The sequence below is a fragment of the Echeneis naucrates genome, chromosome 17 (assembly GCF_900963305.1).
Source record: "Echeneis naucrates chromosome 17, fEcheNa1.1, whole genome shotgun sequence".
NCBI lineage: Eukaryota > Metazoa > Chordata > Actinopteri > Carangiformes > Echeneidae > Echeneis > Echeneis naucrates.
Genome location: NC_042527.1, coordinates 13,667,430 through 13,693,087, shown reverse-complemented (window position 1 = coordinate 13,693,087; position 25,658 = coordinate 13,667,430). Strand labels below are relative to the sequence as shown.

Here is a 25,658-nt window from a genome sequence, read left to right as displayed (position 1 = left end):
ACGTGTTAGTGATCCAATTAGCTTTCCAAACATGAGTTTTTCATTTACGATCAAACTTTCAAATATATAATTCTTCTGTGTTGGAGAAGAAATTGCTTTTGTAGTTGTCTTGTGCATCTTTACTTTCCAAGCCAAGCCGTGTGCTCCTGCCTTGTAGGCTAGAATGAAGCTCAACAGCATGTCCGCATATAAACAACCTAATGCAAAATTCATGTCTTGTGGGATTTATTTCTCTGTCATTAATTACCAGCACTGGCTCTAGGTAAAGAGGCAAAAAGACCAACTGTAGCTCTTACTCAGTTCTTCTCCGCAGAGACAGTCTTGTTATTGAGTTAAGCTGAAAAGTTCAACATATAAAGAGACATGCAAATATAAAGCCTCACGTACAGCATAGGTACAGTGGGTATAATTAGTGTCACTACAAACATATTACTTTGATTAAAGCAAAGGTCTGAGACTGACTGTTTAATTAGCGTGAAATCCAAAGAGTAAAAACATAAAACTGACTTTGGAAGCTCAGCCGACTCCCAACGCCAGAGGAAGTATCAGAGCCTTGACTCAGTTAAAGGCATCAATAACGTAATGTAAAAATAACCTCCTGTGACAAGTACATTCCAAACTATTATGAGTAAAAGTATATATAAGTCACCAAATGTTAAACATCAGTGTTAGAAGATTTAATTAGCACTCCTGCTATAACATCACACACTCACACGCTCCATTGGAATAATTAATGATTAATGAGATACTGACTCTTGAAATGCTGTTTGTCTTAAAATAAGTGAAAATCTGCCAGTTTTGTTTAATATTTTTAACATGTTTCCAATTTAATTTAATCTGCTACAAGAGCTGAATAGAAATAAATAGAGCTGATTGCTAATTATTTTTCTCAAAAGAAAATAAATTGACCACTATATTGACAGACTACGTAAATCACCCGCTTAGACAATTAATAATTTGATATGGAAGAAGTCAAAAAATACTAACAAATGTCCCTTATAGCATCCAAGTGCAAGAAGATGTCTTCAAATCTTCAAACACCATTTTCTGTCCAGTTTACTTTTACAAGAATCATAGAAAAGCAGTACATCCTTCCATTTCATTACCTGGAGTCCGATAATAGTTAGCATTTTCTTCTACATAAATAACTGAAATTAATTATTGTTAGCGATTGTTTCTGAATTTAATGTGATTGGATTCTTCCCCCTTATATGTGCTAGGCTACTTTTTACATACCCCTCTATATGGATTCATGTAATCTGGTGTCGTGCTCATTCGTTTCGCTTGTCTTTTCACATGGTCAAGAGATGTATCCCTGCTAATTAAGGGCTGATTTTTCTCAACTGAGCTCTTCTAATTTCATATCTCTTTCTATGCTATACTTAACTATATGGGTCAATTTGTTGTAGCTATGGAGGATGAGCCTTAAAAGTGACTTATTCCAATTTTAAGCCAGTTAAAACTGCTTATATTTGGCTGTGAGCTGTCGTTGTGCTTCTCTAATAATAGGTATTCGGCAGCTTATGGTCCTTTTATCCAGGAATTTGTATAGACAAGTAGATACTTTTTACTGCTCAATGCATGAATACAATTTCATATTTAAAAATGCCCTTTTAGAGCTTCTCGGCCTGTGATCATCTGATTATGATTTAATATTTTTTGTCATCTTGCTTGCAGATACATAAAAGACTCTGGGGGGCTATAAAGTGATAAAACTAATTCTGCTTCATCTTCATGTCTTGATTGATGATCTTGCATAATGGGTTTCCTTCCCTTTAGCTCAGTTTTAATTTACAAGCTTTGTTTAGACACTGGTGACAGTCATTTTTCAAGTATTAAATCTCAAACTCTTCCATTATTTACAAGAGGTATATTTCAGCATATGGCAACAGTATGCCTTTGGTGTCAGATTGCCCATAAAGAGTGACTTCACTGCCTCTTGAGAAAAATTGGTAGCTAATTGGTGAAGCCCTCTCTTGGATGAGTGCTATCAGAGGACACAGGGCGCTTACTCGAGGGGAATTTTCTGTTCGCAATCAAAAGAAAATTGTTGCACATGGACAGATCAAAATGAGCTCACAGATGCATCAACATCTGACAACTGCATTACTTGATGTAGTATTGAATAGATATGCTTTACATTTGATGTTCTTGATGTTATTCACATTCACAGTGTGATGTGAAACCCCAGACACACTGACTTATAAACACGCACAAAGACTGAATCTTGTCTTTGATTTAAAAAAAAAAAAAAAATCATTCAGTCGACATCTGACTGTCCCTGCTAATTAAAATGATTCTGCCTAAAACAGCGAACATGTTAGAGACAATGTCAAAGTCAGTCATAGCGTGAAATCACTTGATGCTTATTTTATAGATTAGAAGAAGATATCTTCTTTCAGTGTTCCCTAAGCTCTTCTCTCCTTTGGAGAGTGAGTGATCAATGAAATTAGGATTGTTACCAATGATTATTATGAATTAATGTAATTAATTAGTCTATGATAAGTGACATCACCTTTCCAATGGAGAACTGCAGGCTTTTGTTCTTGTTTCAAAATGGAAATAGATTTGAATTTTATCTACATTTTGGGCTGTTTGTTGAAATACTACATGACTTTATCATTGAATGATTTATATTGTCATTTTATAAACTGACCACTGAATGCCAAAAATAATCATTAGATGAATGTATGAACATTACAGTGACAGTATTTCTGCAGAATCTCAAAATTATTTGAATCACTAAAGGTAAAATATGCTAGTAGTATTTACCAAATAAAGGGACATGCATGCACGTGCACGCACACACACACACACACACACACACACACACACACACACACAAAGCCCAAAAACAAAACTCTACATAATATTTTTTGATACTGTATGACAATATGTGCTGAAGTATTCACTGGGCTCTTGATCTGGATTAATATGGTCTCAGGTGTGGGTTAATCAAGGGATGCAAGCATATTAGCGTTTATATCAACCCATGAAAAAGCAGAGGTTTGCTCAAGTAGGGAGAGGTTTAATATTCTGAAACCCAATTACACTTGCCCTTATATTGCATTATGTGTCTATATTAAATCAGCTGAGTTAGCCTATGAATCATCTCACATTTCCTCAGTCAATAAAAAATCTTCACCCACAATAAACAATATATCCGAAGCAGTCATTTGTTGGAGCATTATACTTTCAAAGCCAGTTCAGTTTTCAGATTTATTCCTTTTTCCATTATTGGCCAATTTGTGTATTGTGCATTTTTATTTTGTTTATTTTGTTTACTTTTTTTCTTGAAGGTAGGTGATAACATGTTTATAGCTGTGGGTGCTAACATGTGCCAATGTAAACCACACACTTTGTGGTTTCGTTAGCTGTGTGTGGGTGGCAGACTCACGATGACTGAGTGAGTGTAAGGTAACTCATCTTGGACCTTGTGCCAAGGGAAAAGGTGACTGAGAAAACTGTCACAATTAAACCACACACTGGGGTGATTTGTGGATTTAGGTTTTATGTTAATGGTGAGCATCGCTGAAACACCTTTGTGCCCTCCCTCTCTTCTACCTGCTGTGGCCTCATGACCACATAGACAGATATCAGCTTTGTAATAAACTCGGATATTTCAGTGGAAAGAAAAAGCCAAAGATTCGCCCAACTGGCTGATTAGTGTGAAATGTGGGCTTTGTCACCATTTTCCCTGAGGAAATGGAGATACATGTCTCATGATGGAGTGCTAGATAGCATGATATTGCATTTTTCCAGAAGCACCCCGGGAACCTGAAGACAACGCTGTGCCTTTCATGAGGACACACCTCATTGTGGGAAGCTGCTTTTATCTTCAAATATAATCAGGTTCTTGTGGGTAAAATGTATGATCTTGATACTGGAGACATGGAGACATGGAATCCAGAATATCCTCAGAGATGGTCAAGCACCCTTTCCTTTTTATATATACTGGTTATTCATCCCTGAAAAAAAGTATAGATTTCCTATTCTGTTTTCAGCTCATTTTTTATCTCCAGGCTCTCATCAGATATCCATCTGTAAATGTAATGATTTCAGGCAGTACCGCACCTGAGCAATGGAGCAAACACTGATGCATAAATAAATGTCCATGTAGACATTCATGCTTAAATTTACTCTGCAATGTAGGCATGGACTGAATACAGAGGAATCACATTTTTGGTAATGTAAGTTTTGTTGGGCACAATTCGGTTCTCCTTCCACTCACTTGCTTTATCAAAGTGAAAGAAATGAACCACCAAGAAAAAAGCTAAATGAAGGCAGGCTGTCTTCATTGTTGACATTTAATCAGCTCAAGAAATCACAGCTACGTAAAAAGGATATTTTACCACCTCTGCTTTTCTTATTTATAAGCGCCAAAAATAGCAGGAGACAAATAGTGTTGCATTGGCAGTTTCGCCTTAATTTTGTTTGGGGAAAGGGTGGAAAAGTGGTGGAGTTATAGGTGAAAGCAGTATGAAGCTTTTATTTTCCCAGAATTATGAGCAGCAGTAATTCCGGCAACAAGGAACAAACCATGGGACTCAGAGCACATGCATTTTCCCCATGTCTAGAAATGATGAGAGTTCGAGGCAAGGACATTTGTGACTCAAGCTCTAACAGCTCCATTCATCTCTCACTCTAGTGCCAACCATAGAAGATTTCACCGTCTCGTCGTCCATACCAAAGACCACTGCGGTTGTCACCACCACCGCCATGTCCACAGTAAAAGGGCATGGTGAGACCACGGTGGCAGGAGCAGATCCAAGAGACGGGAGAGATCCGTTTGAGGACAGCCGTGGCTCAGGTACAGCTGAGCCCACAATCCCAGAGCTACCGCCGACACCCAGACGCTTCTGTGAGGCAACCAGGAGGAGAACCATCGACTGGCCCCAGACTCACACTGGAACTAGTGTGGAGAGGCCCTGTCCTAAAGGGACCAGAGGTAGGCCACAGTGTGACACATAATAACTCTGTAATAACTCTATTCTCCCCAATATTTTCTATGGCTTTACACTGTATTCTGTAAGCAATCCACCCATTGCGCTATGTTGGATAAATGAATCTGAAATATTATGTTGATATCCTTGAAATTGTTTGGCATGAAGTTGGTGCCATGAGCCTTATTACCTGGGCCCTTAAAAAGTCTGGAAAGAGCAGGAAACAGCTGCCTTAGCTTTGTTTCACCAAAACCTCTGATACAAAATAACAATAAGCAATAATGGGCTGCATCTTGTTTGTTTAATCTGTATGAAGTTAGTCTAGTTAAAAAGTTCAGCTTGTTTTTCAAGGGGCTGTAACTTTTTCCAACAAGAAGTACATTTTGGATTTGAGTTGAAAGCTGTATCGATTCAACTCTCTGCATGAAAATAGATAAATATTTTTCCCTAAAATATCAGCAACCATGTTAAAGGCCAATTACAGCTCCTGAATTTTAAATCATATATCCTCCTTTGCATTGAAAACACATTGCATTGAAAATCGCTAATTATAATATGATGCCATCGAATTTAATGGCACCAAATACTACCACCTCAAAAATTGCCACAGAGTCAAAGCAATGTTTTTCTGATAGAGAACAATAACTAGGCATTTCTAGCATCTCAATAGTACTATTATGTTGCAAAGATAGTATTGAATTGTGTTTCTGTTATTTTCTATCTGGTTCTGGTCTCGCTATTTTAACCACCTTGAGCAGCCTCTACTATCATCTGCGGTGCGGTGTTCTTTTCTGTTTCCATTGACAACCAAGTTTACTAAACAAAGTCTCAAAATCACACTTTAAGCATACAAATGATCAGAAGTTTCAAAAACCATGGAAGAAGCTGTGGCTTTATTTGTCCTTGTGGTGTCACTGTGTTGTTTCGAGATTTGTTTTGATGTGCTGAGTCTGTGACATTTCAGCACAAGGGCTTGTCAAACTCTCTATTTATTCAATAGAGCCTTTAAAAGAAAAAAAAGATAAGACTTAAGAAAAAAAGGTTATGACATAATATTACCTGTATTATGTAATTTTCAAACCTATTTTCTTCCAGAAGAGGAAGCTTTTTTTATTTTGTCCCTAATGAACCTGGAGAGAAATGAGTGCAAATGATTGGACGGTATTTGGGAAACTACAAAATCAGGATTTTTTTTTTTTTTTTTTAATTTTTTTTATAATTAGAGCCAAACAGTACAGTCATAGTTAGATCCTGCAGTTAAAATCCCTTCTGGACGTCTCGGTTGACAATGTTACTCAAACAGGAATCGCTCACATCTTACCTTTACACCCCATCACACAGACTGACAGAACTGTCACTGTGTAATGCAGGACTGCTCGAGGATGAAAGCGATAGACGCAGAGAGACGCAGTTTTGACTGCGGCGTTGAAAGGAATGAGTTTACTGTGACGTATCAATACAAACATTATATAAGTATAATCACTTAGAAGAGCAATACTGTATTTTATTCATACAATTCAAATATGAAAATATAAAATGTTTTACAGCAACACCAAATCAGTGTGGGGGTTTCTTTTTTCCTGTTTCCTATGTAGAAATCTGATCGTCTTTTAGTATCCCTCCTCCGTTTGTCTTTTTGTATAGACTGTACAAAGCTTCCAGGCTTTCAAATTGTTTGGAAATTGTTGTTCCTGCTGAACAGAGAGTCTGTATGAATGAAGGATCAGCAGGAGAAACTTTATCTGAGCATGGCTTTGGCTTCCCTCCAACTGTTGTGTTTATTCTGTTGTACCACAGGCATCGCCTCCTTCCTCTGCACTGTGGCAGGGACCTGGTGCTCCAAAGGGCCAGACCTCAGCAACTGCACTTCCCACTGGGTAACTCAAGTGGCACAGAAGGTAAACCTGGAATCTGTCAATTAGATGCAGCATAGTGGCAAACAAGAATGCTATATGTCGAAAATAAAGCATGGAGTCACAACTTATGACCTGTTTTCTTGCTGGGTCTATTTTTATAATTTCAGCAGTGAACTGGCCAGTTTTTTTTTTTTTTTTCTGTTTTCCCCAAGTGCAGTAGTTTACAGTGTGGCAGCCGAAAGTAATGAGCTATCAAAAACGTCAGGAATAAGTGAATCGTATTCAGTTACTGAAATTCAAAGAGCCAGTTCTGTTTTCTTCTGTGACTTTTCCACTTTGATATTTAACAGCCATGCAGGTAGAAATCTAATGTAGATGTTTAGATAAGAGTGTTGGTAGCCTGCGCGGACCATCATGTTATACAAACACTCAACATATTGCAATGATGCCTTTTCTCGTTGACTGGAAAAACACCAAATGAGTCCTACGGATTCACGCAGCGCTGTTCAAAAGGCAACTAACAAAAGTCCACATCCATTCAACAATACATAGGCGTATAATAATTTGAAGCAGGGAGAGAAAAAGAAGAGAATTTAGTACCGTAAAGGCAGTATTTGAGATTGTTCCAAAAGACGGAGTCTATTTGACCACTTTTGGCCAAGTAGTAGAATTTTCTGATATCTCTGATTCTCAATTACAGCTTTGAGGCTGAGTAATGGCAAGTTGAAGTACTTAACAGTAAATGGACATGGATTTATATATTAACTGCAAAAGCATCCTACCTGAAGGCTTTTCTATAATATATACTATATAATATTAGCATGTGGTATGAAATTGGGTAATAGCTCATTCAAAGCTAATTCAAAGCAGTGTGAGTATTTTATCAGAAAATAAGTGCGCGGTTTCACTGACTATTTATTTTTTTCTTTCCTTAAATCTCTGTACCATCTATCTCTTATGTTGACTGCCAAATATGCAGTATCTACATGTTAACACTAATTTAGCACACAATAACTTTTTGCTACCTAACAAACTTTGTTGCAGTGGATTATGATTGAAGTGCATGAGAAACATTATTTCAGCTTCACACTGCAGAAACTTCATCTCTGGCTTCACTGACACCGCCTGTTTTCCTTGTTGCTGTTTTTAGATTCGAAGTGGTGAAAATGCTGCTAATTTAGCCAATGAGCTGGCACGCCACACACAGGGCCCAGTGTTTGCCGGAGACGTCAGCTCCTCGGTGCGCCTGATGGAGCAGCTCGTAGACATTCTGGATGCTCAGCTGCAAGAGCTCAGGCCCAGCGAGAAGGACTCAGCTGGGCGCAGCTTCAACAAGGTACTGTGAAATTCCTGTCTGGCCTATTGTAACCTCTCATTAAACTTTGTCCCCCTTTTGGCCCAGCTTGGTGTCAGCATGACTCAGGACATTCATTAGCAGGACACCTACCAATACATACAACTACCTTGCATACACACAGAAACACACACATATTTATAAACATATCCAGTCTCAGGTCGGTGGGGGGGTTTCGAAGGCAGGTCTAGCCGTGAGAGGAAGCTCATTCTTCTGCAGCTCCCTGCTAATTACTGAGTCTGGAAACGCAGGCTCACCTTAAAGGAGATAATGGCCATGAGCCCCCCCACCAACACGAAGAACACCTCTTCATTGCTGACAAGTTTGGAACTGCTCGCTCCTGGAGTTCCTGCAAGCAAGAAAAGAGTAGGCCCAAAATGTACCCCACATCTCTCAGCTGCTGGCAGTCCCATGGAGAGATGAGTGACAGTCTGAAAAATTGCGTTGTTATTCAGACTTTCTAGACGACAGTTTCTCTGTAAACAAGGTGATTTGCACTGACATGATGACTGTCGTTGGTGCCCTTATGCACCTTATCTTCCTATCTTCAAATGCAATTATGCATTTGCAGGGAAAAAAGATAAGAGCTTTCTTAGTGGAGCAATGATAATTTTGCAGTGATTTGTACATCACAAATGATGAGCACTGACAAGAACAACACCACTGTGATTGACTGATAACAATAGCGAAACAATGACACAAGTTAAAGCGTCGCAACAACAGTTTTGCATGTTTTATCCTCTTTACTAAAAATCACATGCAATTTACATCACAACTAACCACTCTCCCAACAATGCCGCTGCATCTGCGATTGTTTGATTAATTGTCTCTACTGTTCCAGGAAACCATTGGTTTCCATTCATCTCTGTGCAATATGAAAATCTATTAAGCAGTCTTTTGCGATAGACTGTCATAGTGAACATCAAGCCTGCATTAATCTTTGTCAAAGTTACATTACTGCTGCTTCATAATGCAGTCTAATTGCAGTTTGACTTGACAAGCCTGCACTGCTCAGCTCTGACAATGAAAATTTTACAAAAATGAATGCTTGACATTGTTGATCACACACTTAGTGAAATCAGCCTGTGCAGGAAATCAAACAATGCATTTACACACACTCTAATGACCCGGTTACTGTAAAACCCACATATACTATACATGGAGCAGGTCAGTACACGGATCTCTCCAACATAATTTTGGCATTTGCCTACTGTAACGGAGAGAGCACAGCTTTTCCTTCAAGCAAATTTGATCTATTATAATAGCGACTAAACACTGACAAATCTCTGCAGTGGTGCTCAGGCGTATCCCAGGATGTTGTGACATCACTGCTCTGATGTGGTTAGAGGGTGGTGTCTGAAATCAGTATCAGTTTACCAATGGGGGCGGGGGGGGGGGGTTGTGTGTGAGTGTGTGGTTTTGTTTTGTTTTTATGCAAAAAGCTAATTGAAATCCAGTTACAAACACACATGGTCAGAAAATCTGTAGTCAAATAAAATCCAACTTTTCTAATTACCTGCCCTTCCTATGGAAACTAGTTTTCTCATCCGTGTAATGAAATCAGCTGCCAAGCCAATTGCAACCATTTCTACATGTAAACATAAAGGTGTCTGAATTTGCTACAATATAGAAATAAATGGAAGCCATTCTTCAGAAACCCAAACAATATTCCCTTGAAAGTACATACATGATTTGTCGATAGAAGCTTTCATTGCTTTTAAACTTTCATGCAGCTGTTTTCCACAAGGTGTCCATAAGAGATTGTGCTAAAGACAAATTTTTTTTCTTGACTGTGTTTTCATGACTTATTTATGACCAGGAAGTTGGAGTCTGGATACACAAGGCATTTTGTGTGCATGTATCTTTCTTTGGTTTGTCTCAATTAGAAGGAGAAGGCTTTTTATTATATATCAAGAGACCAACAGGAGAGGAGGTTAAAGAAGAGCTGATGCTATAATAATCCATGCAATGAAAAAAAAATGACCTCATCCCGCATTGTTTATCTTCTCTGCAAATTCTAAAGCATCACTAATGGGAAGCATCAGAATCTGTTCCCAGATTTATTTCTTTTTTCCCCCTCCACACTGCTGTGCATTTGTCATCCTCACACTATATTGTGATCCATATTCATACCTAGAATTCAAACACTGTTCCCCAAAAAAGCTGAGCCTTTTCGGCAATTTAAGGTTGCAGTTCTTCGGCCTTTGTCTTTTCTTCCTTTCATTAGTTCTGTAATTTATGGTAAGTGGTATGATTTAATGCTTCCTGTTTTCTTACCACCTCTTTCTTTAATCTGTCTCTTGTGCGGGGTCCTCTTGTTGTACGGAAAAGCTTCAAAAAAGAGAGAAGACGTGCAGGGCATACATGAAGGTATAACTACTGGGCTTTCCATGTTGCTTTTTTACCCCAATCCTTAATGTCTAACCAGCTGCATGCAGCACTGTCAGTCCCAGTGTCCTTGATTGTCTTGTTATAGTATGTGCCTGGTGAGCCTGCTCGTACAAGATATGGCTGCTTCCTCATCTGACTCGGCTGTCTGTTCTCCTGTCATTCCGTCCATCAGAGGATGCCACTGTCAATATCACTCTGTCTTTGTCCTACTTTCCCTCCTCCGTGTGTTATCACTTGTATATCTTTCTTTCATTTTCTCTCTCCTCCTTTTCTTCCTCCCCCACTCTTCCTCTCTCTCTTTGCCTCTCTTGTCAGCTCTTTATGCGTTGTGTGAGTAATTGCCTTCCCACGGTCGTAATTGCACCTCCCTGTCAACCAGAAGTGTGATCAAAGTGGCAGTGTGCTCAATTTTCACTTGCTTACATTGTACAATTTCTGGTCTCACTTGTCCCCTTAGTAAAAAAATAAAAAATCTTGTCGCAGTTGTGTTTTATCTGTGGGATTAATTTCTGAGCCCATTAATATGTTTGTGATCCATTCTGATTTTTCGGTCTCCACCCCAGACGCTTCACTTTTCCTCTGTTGTGGCAAAGTTTATTTCCTTGGGTAGATTCTGCTGAAAGACAAGGGCAGGCTGTAAACACTCTGGAGCTGGATGTCTTGCATGGCATAAAACAAATGATCAGATTTGTGTTTTTCTCAGTGGCTCATGTAGACTCCCAGAAGGTGTGGGCTATTTTCCTGTGTGAGAAGAGCAATGTATTTCCCTCAGCTGGTTCAGAAGCTTTTTTTTTTTTAGCTATTCTAATAGCATGTTGATATGAAGCAATTTCTGTTGGTGGGCCAGTTGGACCAGCACTCACAGTCAGACTGAAATATCTCAACAATTACTGAAAGCGTTGGGTTGAAATTTGGTACAGGCATTCACAGCTCCCAGAAGTTGATTCGTAATGACTGGTTATTAATAGTGATTATGATGCCCCACCCTTTTCGTAGCCCTGCTCAAATTAGCACTGCAAAAAGTTAAGCCAAATTAGCTATGAACAGTTGCTGTATGTAATGTATCCATGGCTACCCAGGCAATTATTGCTAGATTACTTTAACGCATAAGAAAACATAAAATCATGATTTAGGCAAATTCTGTCATAAAAGCTGCAAAAAAAAAAAAACCTAAAACAAAAAGCAGAGTTTCTGATGCAAATTGCAACACTCAGGCAGTAAAACTCTTAATAAACCAGAACTGCCTCCATGAGCTCTTTTTCACACCCTCTGCTGCAGTTGCAAATACTTACTGTATTGGAAAGTAGACAAGTCAACAAATCAGGTATTGGATGAATCGGACGATGGTTCATGACTAAGTAGCTGTGAAATGACCAGCATCCTCATCAGCATCTTTTCCCTACATTGTGTTTAATACCAATTAGTGAATGGTACAATACTGACATGGTAAAGTAAGAAAGTAAACACGTTGAACATAATCGGTTTAGCGTCTGTGAGATGTTAGCATGCTGACAGCACGCAGTTTGGCCTTCAGTCTCCAAAAGCTGATAGCTTGTTTTCTTGTCTCAGAGCAGAGCAGAGCATGTGCTGGCCTGTTTATGGAATTTTCCGCACAGAATATATTTTTCTAGTTATAGTGGGCCACAGGGGCACCCCTGGTAACGCCCCTGTGATTTGTAAAGTGACCTCCACCCAGTGACGAATTAAAGAGGATTCAATGAGAACAGAATGCAGAATACTTTCTGTTACACAAATTAGAGACAGCCCCACCACCCCCACCCCTTTTTGGATTTCATGGTTCCTTTGAGGATGGGGGAAGTGGGGGAAGACCATTTAGTGTCTGTCTCGTTGTAATGGCTGCACCACTGTAATAGTCGCCGCTCTCTCTTGCACACACATACTTAATTCCCCTCATAGTCACAGTTCGCATGCTTCCAGTTGGCTGCAAGGTCAGGCCCACAGAAATTGATTTCTGTGCTTAGGACGGAGATATAAAGGCGCAATCAAAGCTCTGTGTCAGCGTAGCGTCATCATTGCTGTGGTTAACGTGAGTTTAAATGTTGCGGTTAATCACATATTGGTGCAGACTTTGGTTGAGCCCCTTTCTTGCTATTCCAGGCAAAGGGATAATCCTGTCTGTGGTCAATTAGTGTTTTGGATAATCATAGCTGTGACTAATTGGTACAGTGAGAATTGACTTGATGTGGTTAATTACCGGTATTGTGATGGGCCTTGCTGTGGTTAATGGCACCTATGGTTAAATTGTCATTCTGATTTATCACACCACAGGATGCCCTGGATGTTTCTGGATCTCTGTACAACTGTTTGCCTTTAGCAAGATTTTAGAAAGTTAGCTGTGGCTTGATTGTGCCAGGGAGGAGACGTGAACTCGCCCCGTCAAGGTCAAGGGAAACTCTTGTTTTATCAACATATGATACTTGTGTGGGTTTGGTGGAATGTTTGGCTTACTTACTTCTTATCTGAATGCAGGAAATGAAAGGATTTGCCATTGAAAACAATCAGAAAACCCTCTTTCCCCGTCCTGACTTAGTCTGCCGCTCTGGACATGGATTTAATGATAATGCCCCCCCACCAGTCTCTTTTGAGAGAATAGTATTCAAGCCCTTTATGGGCAGATTCTGTCATGGACATGAGAATATTGTTCATGGGGATAATAGTTATTTTGGAAAAACAGCTGCCTCAAACTGGGAATTGAGAACACGTTGTAGAGAGCTTGTTTCTGTGACGGGAAGGAAACATTTGGTTTGTATTTCTTTTTACCCCCAAGCATTTTTACATTATTATTCGAAAAAGAAATTGGTCTAAAAATGACTCCCCCCAGATTAGACCTCTTTTTCATGTACAGAACATTGAATAATACATATTGCATTTTTTTTTATCATCATTATAATTTTAGTTATCCACGACTTCCTTGAACCCTCACAGCTTCACTCAGAGTGATCTTGCTGTTGGTGCTCTCACTGTTGGCCATGCATGCCCTTTCAATCATTTGCTGCCCAGTCCCCACGCTTTGTTATGAAACTGAGGTTATGATGGGAGGAAACAGCAAGCTGACATTTCACTTGTCTCCATGGATACAGGCAATTGTGGACACTGTTGACAACCTCCTGAGGCCGGAAGCTCTGAAATCTTGGAAAGACATGAATTCAACAGAACAAACACACGCTGCGACAATGCTACTGGATACCCTGGAAGAAGGGGCATTTGTTCTTGCAGAAAACCTGATCGAGCCAGCAATCGTAAAAGTACCTGCAGAGAACATCAGTAAGTTCCTCTCCAATAACTATAAAATAGATAAAATGCACACATCTGTCATTCACAATAATACTGAAAGGTATTTTCCTCTTTTGGCTGTTTACCCCATCCAGCCTTACCGTTTAAACTGGTTGTGGTTAAATTGATTTCACAGTGATTTTTTTATTTTTTTTCCTTTCATACCTAGAGAACCGTTCCTCTTGAAGATTGTAAAAAACTGCCACATCTGTCTCACATTAAAAAAAAAAAAAAGAACGCAATGTTCCCTTACGTGCAGTTTATTAGTAACACAATGACATTAATTTAAGTCATTTTCATAGTTCTGCTCATAACTCTGTTGCCATGGTTATGGTCTCAGACTTACCCTTTCTGTCTCGTACCACAATTTTTTTTTTAATCTTTTTCTTACATTGGAAAGTCACCTCACTGAGTGCCGCAAGATGAACTGTCCAGACCTCTGGGGAAAACAAAGGAACCAATTGAATGGCATCGTTCCATTAGTAGAGCAGTTTGTCCATTCTCTCCAAGCCTTCCCATTAAGGGGTAGTTAGCTAAACTGATAAGGAGTAGTTGCTCTGTCTCTACCAAAAGCGCTGATTAATGCTCCTTAATCTTTGCATTCAAGCACTTTTTATGAGCTTGTCAAGCTCTTGCTCATCTGCACAGTGATAATAATAGTAGTAATAGTAATATTCCAGTGGAGCAACACAAATACAGCCAGGTGAAGAAGCACACTGCCGTATGAAAACATAAGCTATGTGACCTCCTATGAAGAGTTGGAAACAATCTAAAAAACGATTGTTCGTCCTAATTAGCAATGTGCTGTGGCACCTCCAGACAAGCATCTAGGGTAAGAGGAGCGGGGGAAAAAGGAGGCGAGAGCTAAGAAGGAGCTAAAAACTAGGCAGAGAGAACAATTCCTCATCTCTGTCAGAAGCCATCTATCTGAGGAAGTGCGGCCATTTCGGATGGGAGGAAGTGTGCTGATACGTGTGTCCTCCTGACCCTTCAGTAATTTCACACATCAAAGGGAGCACCACCCGGCAGCTGACATACCGGAGAGAGTGGCTGCAGGAATTTGGAGGATTTTCAGAGATTTGCTTTTTCGAGCCAAGAGTTATCTGAACCCACAGGGGAAAGAAAAAGCAAAAGTAAAAGCTCAATGATATTTTTGATCCTATGAATATTTGACATTCATGCTGCAGTCGGCTGTGCACTTGCATTTGCTCAACCTATATCGACGCCCTTGTTGTTTTTTGTTTTTTTTTTTTCTTCTTCTTCCTCAGAGGTATCCACAATTTCAGCCAGCAGCCTGGTAACATGATTTTTTAAGTAAATGACAGGGTTTTGCTGATAAGATTGGTCTCCGTTAGTGGTACAATGAACCTGGACTCTATGCACGTAGCCCGCCAGGCTTTAACTTTACAGCGTGGTTAAATGCCATGTACGCCTTTTGAAAGGTTGCCGACAGGTCTCTTTTTTCTGCCTCCCACTTTCTTCTCACCGCTCTCCTCTCTTAGTGTTGGAAGTATACGTGTTAAGCACCGATGGTCAGGTGCAAGATTTCAGGTTTCCACAGACAAGCAAAGGTGGAGCATCTCTTCAACTTTCCTCCAACACCGTTAAAGTCAACAGCAAAAATGGTGAGAACCACTCGACTACTGCAACAACATGTACTGATGATTGGCTTCTGCTTTTTCTTCACCTTTTATATGGTTGTTGGGTTTATGGACACTGATCAAGTACAAGCACATCCTGATGGGAGAGTTGGTTTGCTGCAATCAAGGTGCAGCAGTGTAATCATAACAAAAACTGATGTCCCTCCAACAGTATGATCATTTTAATTGGATATTCTTCAAAACAATGGCTTGACTTTTTTATTGATTAATAATTAGCTTAGTGATGCATAGAGACTGGATGCTGGGGGGGACAGTTAGTCTAGCTCTTTCTGATGTTCATTTGGCTCAACAGCACCTTGAAAGCTGACTAGTTTATATATTGAGTTTTGTTTTGTTTTACCTGTAGATGAACAGAAATGAAAAAACTAGTTGTACTTTTGTGGTGATTGATGTTTTTGCAATTGCTTCTTCTTCCCAAATTGTTCAACTATTCCTTTATTAGAATGTCATATCCCGCAGGACAGCTGGAGAATATTGGATTGATTTTTGAAATATGCTAAATTAATTAATTTAAACCTTGTTTTCAGTAAAATAAAACTAAGCCATTCTTTATTCAACAGCATAGATGTTTCCTGAATTAAAGAGAACATAGCTTGAAAACGTTTTGGTGAATAAAAATGTGACGCATTCGCTCTCACTAGGCTGTACCTCTGCATTTTTGCATTCACTGTCAGAAATAGCAAAGTAGACTCTCCCCCCTCTCTTTTAATTCACCCATGGTGCAAATTGAGATTTTGCTCAACACTGGCCCCCATGCCCACTGGTAGTGAAACACTTATTACAACTGTGGTCTCAGCTCCATGGGCGGCCCATTAAGTTTTTTTTTTCTGTCCACTGAAAAAACACTGTATGCCTCTTTTAAGTAAATAGATGCTGTATGTTTAATGACTTTATTATTGACGGTTGCAGGTGTGGCCAAGCTGGTATTTGTGCTGTACAAACACCTTGGTCAGTTCCTCAGCACGGAGAATGCAACACTGAGGGGAATCGGGGACCTGAACAAACGCAACCTCTCCCTCATCGTCAACTCCCACATCCTTTCAGCTTCTATTACGAAGGAGTCCAGCCGTGTATTTGTGGCCGACCCTGTGATCTTCACGCTGGAGCACCTGGATGTAAGCCCCCTCCTGAGACTCCCCCAGACCACCCTATTGAGCTGGGCTGTTTAGACAATAACACTTTCAGAGTGAACAGCAAATTCAGCACTTTGACATAATATTCTTGTTGAAGATATTGTACAAAGAGAATTGATCTTGTGCATACTTAGCAATTTCCATAATAACCCCTCTCCCTCTCCCATCTCAACATATTAGGACTCAAATTTATTTTTATTTTACCGTTACAGCTTTTCCTTTTGTGTGATACCATACAAAAGTCCATTGCATTGCATGTTTTTAATTGCACAGGTACCAGCTGCTAAAACAAATAGATACAGCGTCACCACATCACATACACTGATATACTGATATACGGTGCCTTACATTTATAGATATGAAATATATGATGCAGGTGCAGCATGCATATTGTAGGACACAGTCATGTATGTTTAATAATTTCTTCTCTCTGTGTTTGTTTTTTTGTAGAAGGAGCATTACTACAATCCCAACTGCTCCTTCTGGAATTACTCTGAGCGGAGCATGATGGGATACTGGTCCACTCAGGGCTGTAAACTGCTGGAAACCAACAAGAGTCACACAACCTGCTCCTGCAGTCATTTGACCAACTTTGCCATCCTCATGGCTCATCGGGGGAATGTGGTGAGTTGTGCTCGCTTCATGATTAATTTTTTTTCTTTCTTTCGTTTTTTTTCCTGCCTTGGCTAGATGTTCTTCTTTTGTCTCGCTGATAAATTTGTGCACACACGGCAAGAACAAGAATGGCATTTCAATCAAGATAATTAGATTATTGCTGGAAGGGAAGGTAATGGTGGTGGTGGGGGGGGGGGGGGGGGGGATGGGTGGAGAAGAGGAAGCAGGTTTTTAATGTAAAAGAGCGAGATTGTGGATCAGGATAGGATATGCTCTACAATTATCAAAAGTAATTATATTTTACCTGTGGTCCATGTCTAATATCCTTCTGTGCACACATTTTAGAGAACCGTGGGAAATTCTACAATAACCTCAGCCTTTCCTTATGTTCCCACCCCTCTTGAAGTGGTATAGGATCCATTTGGTCACAAAATGCAATTACAATCCAATTACATGATAAATAGTATGTGTCAGTAGGACCTAGCCAGTAATAAATGAGGAGGATAAGTTTGTGGTTTGTTAAATAATATGTCCCAACTCCTGAACTCTGTCCCTGTCATCTGTTTTAACCTCAACCTCAACCATAGTTTGAAACCAGAGCCCTGAGGCTAGGCTTACCCTTACACCAATTCCCTACACATCACCTCAGCTGCAACTCCTGCCCTCAATAAAATTACAAATATCACAGGAAGAATTGCCTCACTTTCAGGCCACCATGTTCTTTAGTGATATTTTGTATGGCTGATGTTGCTATTTTCATATTCACTCGGTTCCCATCTTGAAACTTTATAGGTTATAGGTCTTCTGGAACATGAAAAAACACAGCGACCTCAAAAACTGAGCCCACATGTGGACATCACATCAAGTGACTTTTGGTTCTTTTGTGGCAGTTTTTCACTCAGTATCACTTTCTGCAACATGGGCAGCATAATTTGATCTTAGCATGTTTGGTTGGAGTGCCAAATGTCATCACATGCAACAGTCATGACAGAATTTGCAAAATGGTTTTTTAGTTTCAAAATTCTTCTTAGCATTAGATGCTGTCTGTTGCAGCTCAATGGGGAAACACAGCAAAGGAATTTCACACTAAAAGGACTTGAACTCTGGAAGAAATCTGCTTGATTTGACTCGATCAAAGCCACTAAAATTTCATATTGCCTTCAGCTTTATTTTTTTCTGAAAAATGAGGACTGTGGACTTTGTCCTCCATCGCTCACATTGAGAGAGCATTTGGATGATTCCACAGCCTAGACATTAAGGTTTTCATTACATGGTTGTATATTGAGGATTCCATTGGGTCAGCAGTCAGTTCAGTTCAATTTTATTTATCCACACCAACTCATAACTTAGATTATCATAAGGCACTTTACAGGGTAAGGCCAAGACCTTATCATATTCCTGAGAGAAACCCAACTGTTTCCACGATAAGCAAACACACACTGGAGAGGAAAAACTCTTTTTTAACAGAAGAAACCTCAGATAGAGCCAAATACGGGTGGGGTGAGAAAGGAGGGGGAAGAGAGAGCAATAATCGCTGTATTTACTGCTGTATGAAGACACTAAATCAGAGTTAACAAAGTTGGTGTAAAATGGTTGCTATGAGGATAATTACAGTAAAATGCTGGTGTAAGAACTTTATACATACAATAACAATAATAGCAGCATCAGTTTTTGCTTCCAACAAACACAAGAGCAATCATGGTGTGCTCAAATGACGCCCGTCATTATGTCTTAATTCATTAGTTATCATGTAATTGAAAGTCTCTGTTTCTGTTCAGGGGGAGGGCAGCGTCCATGAGCTCCTTCTCACCGTCATCACACGGATGGGCATCGCCGTGTCTCTTGTCTGCCTCGCGATCAGCCTCTTCACCTTCTGCTTCTTCCGAGGCCTGCAGAGTGACCGCAACACCATACACAAAAACCTCTGCCTCAACCTCTTCATCGGCGAACTCATCTTCCTCGTGGGCATCAACATGACGGAACCAAAGGTACAGCAGAAAGTTTGCGCTTTCAATCTACTGATGAAATGTCTCATCTGATGTGATTAACCTTTTGAAATTATTTCATTTCCATTTCAAGGGGTTTTAATATTGGCCAAGAAAATCCATGTTTTCACAGATTCAAATATCATATATCTGTTCCATTTCAGCTTCATTCAGCAGTTTAAGGTGTGATGTTCAGCGTGACAGTCACTCTCAAAAATCATGCTATTTGTTTGATTGTGGTAATGTAACTTAGATTAGTTTTGCTAAATTACCATTTAACGGATAATTTTGGTCTCAGGACCATTTTGGATGATGATACAAGTATTTTTAATTAATAACTACTGTGCTGTACTGTGGAACATCTTGACCATATGGGGAGAATGCAGTTGGATCACAAAATCTTTCTTCTCCTTCTTCTTCTTATGAATATTATTTCTATTTTTGTTATTCCTATTATTAGCAGCAATAGTGACAGTATTAATATTATTATTACTTCGTCACCTCACATAGTTAATACATATGACTTGCTTATTTATACCCCCGGCATATCAGCTCTGGTGCCACATCTTTGTACCTGTAAGAAGACCATATTCAGTCTTTTAGCTCCATTCTGGTCTCCACCAAAGATTTTTCATCCTCTGAAATGCTGCACTAATATTCAGTATGAGTAGCTTACTGGCTTTTTCAGCTGCTGACTGCAGTGAAAGCCAGAACCATAAAGTTGATGGCGATTAAATAATGAACTGAGAGATTCTTAAAGCGTTAGTTAGCCTTTGTTGACACACAGTACAAATACTGATGAGAGCAGCTTTATGCAAAGCCACTCCCTTGATCCTAAAAACACAGTTATCTTGCTAAAATGGGCTAGTGTCTCTGGTCACTGAACTTGAAATCTCTAAACAAACAAATAACACTTAAAATGCCAAATACATCCCATTAAAAAACTTTTTCTTTTCATGTCAGCTGGTATGCTCCATCATTGCCGGCATACTTCATTTCTGCTTCCTGGCGGCATTCGCCTGGATGTGTTTGGAGGGCGTGCAGCTGTACCTCATGCTGGTCGAGGTGTTCGAGAGTGAGTTCTCTCGCAGGAAGTACTACTACATCTCCGGGTACCTCATCCCAGCTGTGGTGGTGGGAATCTCAGCTGCAATCGACTACAGAAGCTACGGCACACAGCGGGCGTAAGTGTGGACACTGTTCATTTGTGGTATAAAAATCAGCAACATTAGTCTGCGTCTGCCCTTCCAGCAGTCAAAACACACCCACACAGCAATCACGAGTTCTAATGACAGTGATATCATGAAGCATGGTCCACCTCTGCTCCTTGGCAAATGAACACCCTGTCACTGCTTAAATAAGAGGATGTGAGCAATGTTGCAACATTAATGAATGTGTTGGCCTGTTGGGTTTTTATTCTTTGCATGTGCATGATTGCTAGTTAAAAGTTTGAATTTCTGTTTGTTATCCATTCAGCAAAATGTATGATTTGCTAGACAGCAATCCTCTAATTTATGGGATTGACGTGAACTGCCTTTTTCCAGTTCTATTTGATTTTATAGTCTTAACTTAATTTGTGTTTCCCAGTGAGAAACACAGTCTGAGGGGCAAGTCATTCATGAACTGTCTTCTTTGTTTACTTTTGGGAGCAGATTTAGCTACACCCATTCAGACATCACACATTTGTAGACATTTGCAGACTGTGAAGTCATGAGTCATTCAGCCACTGTCTTCTAGGCTGCAGCCTCTCATGGCACAAAGCCAGTACTTCCTTAAAGTCAGGATTTCTTCTGTGTAATCAGAGGACTCTATCCTTGCTGTGGAATATCATCTAGCCGACTCTTCTGCACTCTGATCGATGAGACACAACTTTGTTTTGGCACTGAGATGATTTAATGAACTGAGTATCACCTTTTGCTCCTTGTAGATGCTGGCTGAGGGTTGATAACCATTTCATCTGGAGCTTCATTGGGCCTGTAACCTTGATTATAGTGGTAAGTTGGTACTTTGCACACGTGTGATATCTCTCCTTTCCCCCTTTTTCTTTCGAAGCTTTGAAAAACAGTTTATAGATTTTCCCTCTCTCTGTCATGGCTCTGCTTTCTCAGATCAATTTGCATGAAAGGAAAGCGGTTCCATTATAGCTGACACAAGGACATCAGTGTCCACTCAGCTATGAAATCCTCTGCAATCAGAATAGGTTAGCGGCAACAACGTAGAGCTGTTTGTTACTCGGTGTACATCAGGAGAATACTCCCCTCCTGCTATCAGGAGAAATCGTCTCAGGCATGAAGGTCATTGGCTCAGTGGGAAAACAAGGGTGATGTGGTGATGGGAGGGGGAGGAGGGGGGGTGAACATGGAAGTAATGAGTGGGTGGGCCAGACAGCCATTACCACAGCTCATAGACCTGCTGAGGATCATGACACGTCCCCAGCCAATCCCAGTACATGGACATCTCCATCTTCACCTTTTAATATTTCATGTGGTGCAATGGGTGTTCACAATGCACGCACACACGCGTGCGTGCGCACACAGGATTGCATGCAAAAAGTCCTGAACAAATACATGCTCCATATCCATATAGGTAGATGTAATGACAAACACGTTGGCTGTAAATACATGAAAATCCATCAGCAATGCCTGGGGCTTTTTTTGTGCTGTGTTTTGGCAGAGTAGCGCAACACCTTAATATTGTAAAGGACGGACCCTTGGAGACCAGGCATGAGGGGGAGTCCATGTGCAGTTTGCTTCGGCTTTCTGCAGAGTCCCTCCCTGCCTCACTGCCTTCTCGCCTCGCTGTCCGTCCGTCCGTGTGTCTCATCAGATCTGTGTCATCACTTACAGCTGTGTTAAATGCATCTCCAGCCTCTCGACTCATGCGGACGTAAATCGGCCCCAGTGGTTGAGAGACAAAACACTGCATTACTGAAAGCTGTGATCTAAAAGCCTCTTTCTGTCTAGCCACTCCTTTTTTCATACGTCGTTTCCCCTGCTGCTGTTTCGTTTCTTTCTGCTTTGTGCAGACACTCTGCATTTCTACTTAAAGGCCCTTTTCTGTTGCTCAGTATTTCACAATTCATCTGTGTGGGATAATAAAAAGAACTGTTGTTCTTATTTGCAAATGAACTGAAAAAGAAGTCTTTGATAAACTCAGGAAACAGCATTTTGATCATTTTGCTTTGTTCTTTACCCACCAGTGTTGTTGTTTTTTGTTTTTTTTTTTTCTATTTATTTTCCTTCAACTACAGTATTGTTGATTATTGAAAAATGCTGACTGAGGGCAAATATGGGATATATCTGAGTAAAATAAAATTTTACAGCTCATCATTTAAAAGGTTTAATATTACATTGGACCAAATTGAAGCACATCTCTTTCATTTCTCCTAGTGGTGATGAGCCCTGCAGTGCCTACATAGAGACATCATTAGAACAACCTTTTCTGGATGTACGGCTTGAATCACTTAAATGTTTTTCTTGGCCTCAGTGAACTAGTTTCTAAAATATGGCATTTGGTTCTGTTCTTCCCTCTTGGTATTTTTCAAGAGCTTTTGCCTGGCATGCATTAAATCTGCTTTGGAGGTCATCAGATATACATTCTCATATTTGATGAGGATTTGCACCTCGGGATTGAGTATAATGTCAAACAAGAGAGAGAGAAGAGAAAGTCTCAGTGCAGCTTATGGTGAAGGCCAGAGCTGTGTGAAGGAGACCAAAGCAATAACCTCTAACTGTTGTTATTCTCCTTGGAAGTCTGTGTACTTTATGATCTGAACCAAGGCATTAAATTTTCATATTCCTCTCGGAAAAGGTATGCCGTTGTTGATGCTCAATACACAAAGCCAAAACCACTATAGATTAAGCAATACCCAAAGTCAATGTGAAACATATCTTCTGTAGTTGTCAACCGAGTCCTGAAATGTAACTAAGTTCAGTAAATTTATTGAAATACAGCACTCTGAGGTACTTCTTCTATACTTTAGTACTTTTTATGCCACTTTATACTTTCACCTCAACAGGTTAAAGAAAAACACTGATATTTTCGCACTACTTGACAGCTTTGGATATTAAAGTTTCTGCATAAACACACTCTAAGAGCCCCAAGGTGGAGGAGAAACAATTAGTTCATTGACAGAAAAGTAGTGACTGTTTTGAAGTCGTTTATTTCAAATACCAAACATTTGAGGCTTCCAGCTTCTTTTGGATGAAGATTTGGTGTTATTGTTTGGACAAGAAAAACGTTGCTAAGTTCCCGCTTTTGATTCAAGGAAGTTGAAAATAATGATAAGAGTCATCATATGAATAGAATAATGTGAGTATTCCTTTAGGGAACCAAACAATTGGATTGTATAATATAAAAACAGAGAACTGAACTACACCTCAAACACAACCATAAATGTTGCTTGCACATTATTGAATGGGTCATAAAAAATATATATTATACTATATATAACGGCTTCACAGTTAGAGGGTCCGTTTTTCTACATTTTTCTACTTTTACTTTATTATGGCATAGCATTTTATCCAGCACTCTATGCTTCCTTCCTGTCCTGTTGGCAACAGAAATCGGATACCTTTCTAAGTGCAGTCTGTTAACCCTGATGCACATCTGTTTTGACAGGTCAATGTCATCTTCCTGGTGGTGACGATGTACAAAATGGTGAAGCATTCCACCTCCATGAAACCCGATTCTTCCAGGCTCGGGGGTATCAGGTGAGAAGATTAGGTAGCTGGTCTGTGGTTGCCAGGTCAGGGACTTTGTGTGTCGGGCCATCGCTTATGTGTGAGAAGAAAAATAATACATGCCATTACTGCTTTTGCCTCTGACCTTAAATTTTGAAATCTGCTTTTTGCCAATATGAATATATAATTGCTTTTTCGCTTAAGTCCAACTAGGCCAGTAATGTTCCCTTTCAGATTTTATTTTGGTTCCAATGTAGTGTCTTTTTAGTTAATTTTATGCTTTGAGCATTTGCACTATGTGGGGTTAAAATTCTTTCTTATATCTGCATAACTGTGTTTCTGACCTTTGGTATCCTTTTGCTCTTGTGCTGGCATAGTTTACAGACGGAGTCAACTGCCCTTAATGATTTAACAGTGGTAAAAACCCAACTCCCAAACTCCCCTTTTCCCTGCTTCCAGCGGGCTGCATTTGCTTGATAAAAAGACGAATTCATTGCCATTACTTGCCTGGATTCTTGATCAACAATATGTCTGAGTTCAGGTCAACATATGCTATGTGGGCGTTTGATTTTTGGGCAGCCTCTGATTTTGGTTCAAACCCAATAAAGGCATTGAGTTGGCTGCAAGATTTGTTTCCAGCACGCAGAAAACATGCATTTCTTTGCATTTACATTTGAGATTTCACACATTATCTAAAGCAGTCAAAACAAATTAAATGCTATTAATTATGATCTGCTTCAAATATTTGTTTTGTTCATGTCAAACGTTTTAATATGAATGTAGCATGATTATTCAGATGTAAAATATTCTTCTACAAAAACTGAACAGCCAATCTAATCAGGAACCAAGCTTCTTTTTTTTCTGTGGATAATCTCTAAATGACACATTGCTCAGAGTAGCTTGCCTCTCAATAACAACAAGCCATCGTTACTGAAAATGATTGTTCAATTATCTTATTTCCTCGAGGGTTTCTTTGATGCCACTGAGCCAAAACTTATTTTGCCTGCATGTTCTGTAGCCGTTATCTACAAGGAAAGACCAAAGAGCCAGTTTTTGTCTCAGACACGTCCATATACCAACATTTTTGCAAAGTGGTAGAATTTCTTTGTCTTTCTTTATGTTTAACCATATGTTGTTCAGGAGGAGAGCAATGCCCAGCCAGGCAAGGAAGAAATCCATTTTGATTTCCTCTTCCGCTTGTTAACATCTGTCTTAGGTCGTGGGTGTTGGGAGCGTTTGCTCTGCTTTGTCTGCTGGGACTTACATGGTCCTTTGGCTTGTTCTTCCTCAATGAATCCTCCATTGTGATGGCGTACCTCTTCACTATTTTCAACACTCTTCAAGGGATGTTCATCTTCATATTTCACTGCCTCCTCCAGAAGAAGGTAAAATTGATTAGTCAGTCAGAAGTGTCACAACATTTTGCTTCTTAGATGTATGGACTGTTGTTTTTATTTATCTATTAATTGAATATCCTGGTGCTGAAAGTCTGCAGCTAATAAATAAAGCAAGAACCTAGAAAACATCAACCTGAAGTTAGAATAGTTAGAGAAAAGTGCCTGGTAAATCTAAAAAATAAACTAAATAAGCTAAATAAACTGACTAGCAATAGCTAAATGATTAATCAAGTAAATATTAAAATTACACTCTTATTTAAGACAATTAATGTTAAAGTGCATCTTCTTATATAATGTTTCAATGTTTTATCGTAGCATTTTCCTGTCTTCCCTTTGGTTTGTCACCT

At 39.6% G+C, this 25,658-nt stretch overlaps 1 protein-coding gene across 3 annotated transcripts in view; it reads left to right on the top strand.

Moving 5' to 3' along the window:
• The window catches only part of adgrl2b.1 (adhesion G protein-coupled receptor L2b, tandem duplicate 1), a 78,509-nt gene that overhangs the window by 44,706 nt on the left and 8,145 nt on the right, over positions 1-25,658 (top strand). For 2 of the 3 annotated variants that reach the window (XM_029524637.1, XM_029524636.1), the window contains 13 exons: positions 4,649-4,948; positions 6,741-6,841; positions 7,950-8,135; positions 10,485-10,523; positions 13,646-13,829; positions 15,341-15,463; positions 16,409-16,614; positions 17,083-17,256; positions 19,026-19,235; positions 20,196-20,416; positions 21,160-21,226; positions 23,853-23,944; positions 25,131-25,299. In XM_029524637.1, the coding sequence (XP_029380497.1) occupies positions 4,649-4,948; positions 6,741-6,841; positions 7,950-8,135; positions 10,485-10,523; positions 13,646-13,829; positions 15,341-15,463; positions 16,409-16,614; positions 17,083-17,256; positions 19,026-19,235; positions 20,196-20,416; positions 21,160-21,226; positions 23,853-23,944; positions 25,131-25,299 (2,072 nt within the window). The remainder of the gene's footprint in view (positions 1-4,648; positions 4,949-6,740; positions 6,842-7,949; positions 8,136-10,484; positions 10,524-13,645; positions 13,830-15,340; positions 15,464-16,408; positions 16,615-17,082; positions 17,257-19,025; positions 19,236-20,195; positions 20,417-21,159; positions 21,227-23,852; positions 23,945-25,130; positions 25,300-25,658) is intronic. The other variant, XM_029524638.1, reaches the window with a different exon arrangement.